The 10,343-nt window shown below is 33.5% G+C and overlaps 1 protein-coding gene, 1 non-coding gene and 1 pseudogene across 3 annotated transcripts; 1 reads left to right on the top strand and 2 right to left on the bottom strand.

Moving 5' to 3' along the window:
* Positions 1 to 1,377: 1,377 nt before the first annotated feature.
* Positions 1,378 to 2,681, top strand: LOC146912236 (putative galacturonosyltransferase-like 10 pseudogene; annotated as a pseudogene). The gene has a single exon (XR_015016187.1). The product of XR_015016187.1 is annotated as a putative galacturonosyltransferase-like 10 pseudogene (transcript).
* An 879-nt stretch (positions 2,682 to 3,560) lies between these two features.
* LOC146912234 (seed maturation-like protein) lies at positions 3,561 to 8,910 on the bottom strand. Its single transcript, XM_085720054.1, has 5 exons — positions 8,362 to 8,910; positions 6,067 to 6,346; positions 4,744 to 4,842; positions 4,199 to 4,416; positions 3,561 to 3,812 (listed from the first exon to the last, which is right to left on the bottom strand). The coding sequence occupies exons 1-5, from the start codon at positions 8,778 to 8,780 to the stop codon at positions 3,737 to 3,739; spliced, it is 1,092 nt and encodes a 363-aa protein (XP_085576180.1). The 5' UTR covers positions 8,781 to 8,910; the 3' UTR covers positions 3,561 to 3,736.
* Positions 5,267 to 5,360, bottom strand: LOC146912235 (small nucleolar RNA snoR126). The gene has a single exon (XR_015016943.1). It is a non-coding gene; the product is annotated as a small nucleolar RNA snoR126 (small nucleolar RNA).
* Positions 8,911 to 10,343: the final 1,433 nt, after the last annotated feature.

Raw genomic sequence — 10,343 nt, 5'->3', positions numbered from 1 at the left:
TTATTTTAAAAATGGCAACATTCTAAAAACGATATAATATTATATGATAACAAATAAAGAATGAATTTCTAATCATATTAAGATAGTTTCTAACCAAGTTTAATAAAAGTTACAAAGACAAACATATAAAAATTGTTTATTTTATACTATCTATTTGATGGATCAAACATGAGATTTAAACATGATATAATAAATTTCTTAAAAAAAAATGATATGATAAATATGTCATATTTTGTCTCCTTATCGTGTCCATGGAGTTTCAAAGAAAGTCGATAGACCTTGTACCATGAGATTCACTTCAAGGGTAAATTTGTCTCTATATTTTACTTAAGGGTATATTTGTCTCTGGGAGAGAGAATAAGGGTAGGTGCTAAATAAAATCTTAGAATAACTTCCACATAAATAATTATTCGTAGCGTGTAGCCAGCCAATGACCATTAAATATGAATTCAATAATATATACGTGTGAAAAAATATATTCAAAGCACGTGGTCACACTGTTACCTAAAGTAGAATCATTGAAGCATCCAAAGGTTGGTTAAATCAATATTTTTATTTCCTCCACCAAAGAATAATTCAAAGGTGCATGCATAGTAGAAAGGTAACTGACACGGTTTTATAATTATTCACACGTACAAAAAATGTTACTATTTGAGTCAAAAAATTAATGTTAATGATACGGTTAGTAAATAATCAATCTCTAAATCTTATACTACCTCAATTTGTTGTCACTTTTATAGAAATATTGATTATTATTATTTTTGAGAAAATAATTCTCTTAAGTATTTATAGTAAGGAGAAATTAGTGGAATCAAATAATAATGCATTAAGGGTATTCCTTCAAAAAAATTCATCAAGGGTATTATAAGGAAAAATAAATAATTTAATAAAAAATGACAAAACAAAATCAGCTTTTTAATGCTTAAATAATCTTAAAATGACATCTAAAAATGATTAGAGAGTACTTAGGTGTTTGATTTTTTTTCCTTATTGAGCTTAGCTCAGTTGGTAAGGACAATGCATAATATATAAGGTCTGAGTTCAAACCCCGACCACCACAAAAACAAGATTATAAAATAAGACGGTCGTTAATTTGAGATCAGGTAAGACTCTAAATTATAAAATAACAAGATTAATTTTAAATGATATCTATTATTGATTTAAATCAGACGGTCGAGATCCAAAACAGCGTAATCTATTTCCATATTTTGGTTGGGCCAAAAAAATAGGTAGAAAGAAACACATGAGAAGGTTCCTAATGGCAAGTTTCCAACAACAGCACTTGAATGTTCTAACTTAGTCACATGTGACAATGACATCATTCCAAAACGCGTATCATTAATCTTTGTTCCATTTAAATACACTTTCCTTAACCCTTGTCTTTCATCTTCCATTTTCCTCAAACCTTAATTTCCTCTCACAATTTTTTTGTTCTTTCAATCTTCTTTAGTCTAAGGTATAGTGATGTTATTTCATTCAAAATCAACTCTTTTTTTGTTCATCTTTTTCTTATATTCTTTTCTTCTCTTTCAAGCAAATGCTACTAGATCTCTTTCAAACAATGTCAAAGAATTTGAGGTCAAAGTTGATTCATTTATGCAATTCAAAGAGGCACCAGAATATAGAAATATGCAAAAATGCAAAGTAGTTGATAGAAAATTTGATATTGATCAATATGTATGTGATCCTTCACTTGTTCATATTTCAATGACTATTGATTGGGATTATTTGAGAGGCTCTATGGCTGCAATTCATTCTGTTCTCAAACACACTTCATGTCCTAAGAATTTGTTTTTTCATTTCATTGCATCAGATTCAAGATTAGAGAATAAAGATGAGTTTACTAGGATTGTTCATGGTTCATTTCCTTCATTGAAATTCAAAGTTTATGTTTTCAATGAAAGTTTAGTTGAGAATCTTATATCTCCTTCAATAAGACAAGCACTTGAGAATCCTTTGAATTATGCAAGAAGTTATTTAGCTGATTTACTTGAAGAATGTGTTGAGAGAGTTATCTATTTAGATTCTGATATTATAGTTGTTGATGATATTCAAGATTTATGGAAGGTTTCGTTGACCGGATCGAAGGTAATCGGTGCACCGGAATATTGTCATGCAAATTTCACAAGGTATTTTAGCTATGAGTTTTGGTCAAGTTATGAATTTTCTGAGGTGTTTAAAGGAAGAAAGAATAAGCCATGTTATTTCAACACTGGTGTGATGGTAATGGATTTGGTGAAATGGAGAGAAGGTGAATACACAAAGAAGATTGAGAAATGGATGGAAATTCAAAAGGTGAGAAGGGTTTATAAGCTTGGATCATTACCTCCTTTTTTGATGGTTTTTGGTGGTGATATTGAAGCTATTGAACATAGATGGAATCAACATGGTCTTGGTGGTGATAATGTTGTTGATAGTTGTAGAAGTTTGCATCCTGGTCCAGTTAGTTTGTTACATTGGAGTGGTAAAGGGAAACCATGGAGAAGACTTGATGCAATGAGGCCTTGTTCTGTTGATTTTTTGTGGAAACCTTATGATCTTTATATGCCTCATGTGGGATATGGACATTCATTGATTTAGGAAAAATTCATTTGATTTATATTTGTTAATTTTTGATTCATTTGTAAGTGATCAAATTCTTTTATTTGAGTGTATAGAAGAAACAAAAGATTTTGTTGATACATTTTTCATAGTTATTTTCTCATGTTTTGATAGGCAATCAATTATATTTCTTCATTTTATCATATTGAAATATTCCTTCTTAAATTGTGCCATCATATGTTATGAAAATGTTCATTTTGTTGATGAGTGTTTGCAGTTTGAGTTGGATTTCAATCACAATGCTCCAACTTTGACCCATGAGAACTAACTTTGATAGGCTAATTTTGAAAAATGGATGGTTAAGATTGATTTTGTCTTAAACATAATATGAATGAGGCTGAATTTTGCTCAATCATTGTGAGCTGTCATGAATCTGAAAAACTACACGTTAAAATTTCAACAAAATCAGTGTCACAGTGATATCATCAAATCCACAATGATTCTAAAGATGCATGAATTGTACATTCGAATAGATGCGACTTATTTCTTGCCCTCGCACAATGAAGTCCTTATACACATAAAATTCTTCAAACAATGCAAACATCTTAAGTAGAATGAGAATGATACACTATTTACATCAAGTCTCGATTCAAATGCAGCGTTGTCAATCACAAATTGCAGAAAATAGTGGTATGTTAAGAAAAAAAATATGCAATAGTGTTATGACGCCGGTATTTGACAACATTTTGCACTCTATCATATCACAAAACAATAGCGATTTGTGATATGATAATAGCGATTTGTTCAAACAATAGCGATTTGTTCAAATTCCAATACGATATAGCACTGTATCGGCACTATAACCACTATTTAACAACATTGTTCAAATGTAAGATTCTTTTTCCGTAACCAAATTATCTTTTCCAAGAAAATACATGACAGATGATACACCACCATATTCTTAAAATGTGACATGCTTTAATGCTTGGTATGATGAATCAATTAATCAAGAGAAGAAGTTCTAAAAGCAAGGATTGCACTTTGATTATTCCCACACTTCCAGTTTTACATTGAACTGGTGTTTTTTTTACCATACAAGGCTTATAACTGGTGTTATACAAGGGGGAAAAATGGGGATTTGAGGTGTTGAGAGAAAAAGAGGAAGAATATACAAGGCTTCCACCATTATTATTCTCTATAAAAGTCCGACAACACAGCTCAAATGCAATCTGTTTTCCAATCCTCTTAAGTGATGACCTAATAACATACACCTGCCAATGGAAAGAACATGATTAAACACAATAAACGGCTTTACATGCTATAAAAAAGAGCTCGGTAAATCGTCAATTTGGTCCATGAAATTATAGGCATCGCAATTTGATCCTTGAAATTAACAAAATTCTAAGATAATATCTGAAATTGAAAATTCGCAAGGACATTAATCTTTTTGAACCGGTTCATTTAGTCTCTATATCATTCCGGTTAGACCATTTTTCAATTTCATGGATCATTTTAGAATTTTTTTAATTTCATCGACCGACTCTTACAATTTCAGAGACTAAGTTTGTGATTCACTTATTGTATTAATTATGCAGACATGAGTCGTGCAGAAAAAGCAAAATCTGTTGTAAGGGCAATGATGATGAGATTTACTAACCAGAAAAGCAACTTTGCTAGGTAATCGCGAGAAGTGGCTATTTTATCACTAAACTCATCACCATCATCGTCCGGGTGATAGTCTATGTTTCCTTCGACTGATTGTTCCATAAAGTTAGAGCTAGCTTCCTCGACAAGGAATCTTCTCAAAATGTTTTGAACAAGTTGGTGAATTATATCCTCCACTTCCTCTGATGACGGCCGAGACATTTCAGTCACCTATCAAGACATCCAGTGTGATTAACAAAGTTGAATTAGAATCTGCACCTTTGCAAATAGAAATAAGCTAACTTAAAAAGCACCACTCTCAATTGCAACTTGATTAAAGTGTTGTCAACCGCGTATCGAGAAAAATAGCACTATCTTCAAATTCTACTATGGTATAGAGCTATAACATCGCTATTTGACAACACTTTGTACTAAAAAACGTATAGTGGAACATTAGCGATTTCTTCAAATTCCACTAAGCCATAGTGCTGCAACGCCGCTATTTGACAATACTTGGTTGATATAAATCAACAGAAGTTGTGATTTGTGAGGCATTACCATATCAGGATCGAAAGAGCGAAGATATTCCAGCAAATTGTTCCGAATTCCTCTGTCGTGTTCTAATTGCATCATTTCCTGCTTCTGGGCATTCAACTCCTGAAAGAAAATAAACATTGTCACATTATGTTTTAGCTCTTTGAGCTTGCCTTTTAAACAGTCTATGAGTAATAAAACAATTTCTTTTGATGCATTCATAGAATGGTGAAAATAGGATCAATTCTGGCCGGAAAAGAGAATGAGACGAAAGTCTGCATAAGTAGAAAACAGCTTATGACAACAAGCTATATGGAGAAGCTTATGAAAATAAGCTGAAAACAGATTACAGACATTTCATAAGCTATTGTCACAATCTCTTCCAAAAACTTGTGCACATGTTTATGTCAAAAGTTAAGTCTAAATAAACGCTTCCAAACGCCCCTCCTTAGGCTTTTATAGGTGTACTCCACACATGCACAACTACCCTAAGCGTGTTTAGGATATTATTCAGATTAAGCTGAAGCAATTGACATATAACTAGTAAGAGGCTCAGACACGCACAAACACGGTCATCAAAAAGCAATATAATTGCTTTTGTCATTTTCAGATTCGAGAAATGTTGTTGTTCATCACAGCCTCGCTTTTCACAAATTTACAAAATAAACGGAAAATACGCAACATTAAAATCATCACCAATACAAACAACAAAGAATAATTTGTTTGAAAGAATGGAATATGACTATCGACTAAGAAGAAAAATTGCACTGCGAAGAGCATAGAGATGGAAAGAGATGGAGACAGAGTTGTTATCTATCCTTTTTTTCTCACAATAATAACCTTCAAGTTATCGGTTGTTCATTTTTCTCATAAATTTTCATATTTTTCTCACTTTGAAAATGAAAAATTATCTCTATTTCCTTTTCCACCTAACTCCTTCAACCCAAACCAGCGTAGTCAATATCGGCCATAACAGATGGCAGTGGAAGAATTATTGACAATCGCTGTGGCCTACTTGTGAAGGATGGTGGGCGCCATGGCGCTTTATGGCGTCTTAAAACGGATGACTTTTTACTTTATGACATGGTCTGTCATCCACAATCGAAAACACCGATCGAAACATAGTTCTGTAGCAGTTGAAATTAAACTCAAATTACTATCAGTGGTGATGAGCCGATAAAAAGTTTCACAACCATAGGAGCAATTCACCCGATACATAAACTTAAAATTCAATCAAGGCACCTCCTTGGAATAATAAAAAATTGCAGATACTCGTAAAATTCTAACTATTTCACAACCATAGCAACAAAAACGCGAACTTAACAATAAAAATAAAAGAAGAGTTACCTCCTTCATGTTTGTCAACTCAGACTGCAACTGCTGAATGTATTTCAGAGCCTGAGGCGGCAAATCTCCAAAGACTCCTGCGCCATTACTGCTGCTGTAAGTTTCCGAATTCGCTAACCCCAAATCAGAAACAACCTTCTCAGTTTCCCCATGTTCTTCTTCACCACCCTTCACCTCCAAACTCTTTAAAGGCGTTTCACAATCCGCCCCTTGATCCGCATGTGATATTTCCAGATTCCTCGTCAAGGACATCCTGTACTCTGCATTCCATAGCGTGTACCTAACGAAAACAGCAACAACCAATTCAAAATTTATCAATTTCACACCCAAAAACATCACCTTTGCACAAAAAACCAGAAACCAATTAGTAACAAAAATAGAGCAGAATCCACCCTTACATTAATCCTCTAAAACTTCAAAATATTGCAAAATTAATTTTTCCTCAATCTTTCAAAAGCGCAAAAATTGACACTAAATTCACAAGTAATGACACCAAGCGCATGCATTTGGTGACAACTTAATATAAATAGGGACGGCACTTAATATTATACACCACCAAAAAATGCTGTACTGGTGCACTACCGTCAACAGGTTGATTGACCTCGTCACAGTGCCATTCCAGCACTGTTGCACTATCGTCACCGTAGGATGTTTTGCACAACCCCTCTATCTCTTTCCATCCCACACCATTGCCGCACTATTGCGCTCCTGCATCCCTCTCCAATTTCAGAACTTACTTCCCCTGATTTTGTAAAATTCATTCCAACCGGCCAAGCCTCGGCCAACATCACACTCGGGGTGTCCAACTTTGAGATTTATCAAATAAGCCCATTTTCCTACCAGTCCCCACTGGGGTAGCCTAGCTTCCTTAATCAACCATTTGTGCACCGATAACCAACTTCATATTTTGGATACCTTAAAGAGCACCTTAATTTGGCGATAATATCTTTGAAAGAGACTAACACAATGAAAAAAAATAGACGAGACCCTAATGTTTTGAGTGCTAAATTGAGAGTTTTGATTTCTGCAGATATCTTCCAAACTCAAATGCCAAACGTAATCTTTTCAAGTATCCAGAGCACAATTAAAAACAACATCTTCCAAATGTTCGACCTCCTAATCACATACGACTCTAGTTACCACCTGAACTACACAATTTGGTTCTAAATTGAGAGTTTTGATTTCTCCAAGTATCCTCCACACTCCACTACAAAACTAATCACTACAAGTATCCAAAGCACAATTAAAAACATCCTCTGCCCAATGTTCGAACTCTAATCACATAGGGTAAGTTGCTTACCACTTGAATCACACCAATATAATGCTAAATTCATAAAATAAAATAAAAAAAAAAAAACATATATAATTCAAAAGTTACAAATATGAATGATTGCGATTTGTTGACAATATAAATTATTTTGGTCAACACATCACTACGGTACCTGAAGTTTTGTTGGCTAAGTATCCATCATCCAATTATTGTCACTCTCAAATTTATTATTCAAACACACTTTTACATAAATATATTCAAACATAAATCACTTTACATTCAACACACTTCTAGCCATACTCAATTTTACACAATCCATCCACTCAATCTACGAATCTCTAACACAAACACCGGACACAACACTACTAACACGTCCACACTGATAATACTTTAACAAACAAAAATAAAATAATTGAATGTAATCATTAGTGTCTGTGTCGTGTCAGTCTCAGATAACAACACGCCTTCTATCAGAAGTGTCCTTTCGGTACTTAAGAACCAAACACACACATAATTGACAGTAATGTGCTGACGGTATGATTCACTCAAAATCTATAAAGCACAGTCACTTACACTTACACCGATAATAATTTAACAAAATGACATAATTGAATGTAATCATTAGTGTCAATGTTGAACACCGGACACACTTCGATCAGAAGGGTCAGTGCTACAGAGATCAAAATTCAATTTTTATAATCATAGAACCAAACACACACATAATTGATAGTGATGTGCTGACAGTATAATTCACTCAAAATCTACAAAGCACAGACACTTACACTTACACCGATAATAATTTGACAAAATGACATAATTGAATGTAATCATTAGAATTTAGTGTCAGTGTTGGACACCGGACACATTTCTATCAGAAGGGTCGGTGCTACAGAGCTCAAAATTCAATTTTTATAATCGTAGAACCAAACACACATGATTGTTCTGACAGTGTAAAATATCAAAATAAAACTGTATATTATAAAATAAATAAAATTATAGATAATTGAGGTAGGTGAGAAAATTACCCAGTGATGATAGAAGAAACAAGTAACCGATGAAGAGGTTGAATCTCAAAACTAACAGTAACATCAAAATGATCAGAAGGTAACAAACCAAGCATAGTAGAAATAGTTTGTTTCATAGAATCTTTAGAAGCTTCTGAAACACCTTTAGAGATAACGGAGTTATCGAGAGGTTTGATACGTCGAAGCATTTTAGATATCACTGTGAAGCCACGGTTGAAGGTTGATTTACGCGTCGAAACAACGTCGTCTCCGTCAACGTGGTGGCAGGATGTGGTGAAGAGAAAGGGTCGACGGTGGCGATGGTGATGACGGCGGAGGAAGAAGAGAGAGGGGAGAGGGTGGTGGAGAGATGGGTGAGATGGGTTGTTGGTGATGCGTGAGAGGATGAAGGGTTGAGATGAAATTGTTGATGCTGCCATGGAAGGAAGAAGAAGAAGAACAACAACAACAGAGTAACGATGAAATCGTTGTTGTGTTATAAAGAGGAACAAGAACCTTAGCCTTTACCTTAGCTTATGTTTTTGTTTTGTTGGGTAAACATTTTTGTCTAGACAAATTATTGTTGTCTGAAATTCACATGTACAACTCAGATGAATATATCTAATCTAATAATATGTGTCGTGTTTGTGTTAGAACTCAGATGAATATGTTTAATCTAATAATATTAGTATCGTCAGCTAAGGTAAACATGTGAAACTTATGTACTATCGCGAGATCTCGTTCAAATTTTAGTTGAAAGTGTATATTGATATTGTTGGATCTTGTTTGAATTCAGATGAATGTATACAATTTAATAATATTTATATTGTCGGAAAGTTGGGTCTTACAAACTTTGTTAAGTATCCCTAAAAAAACATGTAGGGTAAACATTAAAATTAAGCTTTGGGAAGAATTGTCATTATAATCTCTTATTGGGTGGACATCTTTATCATAGACAAAACATTTGTAATTTACATATACAATGGTCGCGTCTCATGTTTGAACACGGTGATAATCAAGTAATATTGATCGAATTTTAGATGAATGTGTATAATCTAGTAATATGGATATCGTTGGATCTTGTTTGAATATGGATGAATGTGTCCATTCTAATAATATATATTGTCGGTATGTTAGATCTTACAAACTTTGTTGGGCATCCATATAAAAAAAAAAAAAAAAACTTTGTTGGGTAAACATTAAAATCGGACTTTGGAAAGAATTGACATTATAATCTCTGAGTGTTTTTGTTTGGTTGGGTAAACATCTTTGTCCTAGACGAACCATATGAAATTCACATATAGAACTATCAGAGGTCATGTTTGAACTCGGATGAATGTGTTTAATTTAATAATAGTGTCGTCAGCTAATGTAAACACCTTAAACTTATGCTGAACTGCAAGATCTCGTTCGAAGTTTAGATGAATGTGTATAATCTAGTAATATGGATATCGTCGGATCATGTTTGAATTCAGATGAATGTGTCCAATCTAATAATATTAATATTGTCAATACGATAGGTCTTACAAACTTTGTTGGGTATCCCTAAAAAAAAAAGTTTGTTAGGTAAACATTAAAATCGAAATTTGGAAAGAATTGACATTATAATCTTAGTGTTTTTGTTTGGTTGGGTAAACATCTTTGTCCTAGATGAACCGTATGAAATTCACATATAGAACTGTCAGGAGTTGTGTTTGAACTCGGATGAATGTGTTTAATTTAATAATAGTGTCGTCAGCTAATTTAAACACCTTAAACTTACGTTGAACTGCAAGATCTCGTTCGAAGTTTAGATGAATGTGTATAATCTAGTAATATGGATATCATCGGATCGTGTTTGAATTCAGATGAATGTGTCCAATATAATAATACTGATATTGTTGGTACACTAGGTTTTGCAAACTTTGTCGGGTATCCCTAAAAAAATCTTTGTTGGGTAAACATTAAAATCGAACTTTAAGAATAATTGTCGTTATAATCTCTTATTAGGTAAACATCTTGAT

The sequence above is a fragment of the Medicago sativa genome, chromosome 6 (genome assembly GCF_051527215.1).
Source record: "Medicago sativa cultivar Bolivia chromosome 6, Bolivia_mono, whole genome shotgun sequence".
NCBI lineage: Eukaryota > Viridiplantae > Streptophyta > Magnoliopsida > Fabales > Fabaceae > Medicago > Medicago sativa.
The sequence above is the reverse complement of the archived record's forward strand: the minus strand, read 5'-3'. Positions and strand labels throughout refer to the sequence as shown.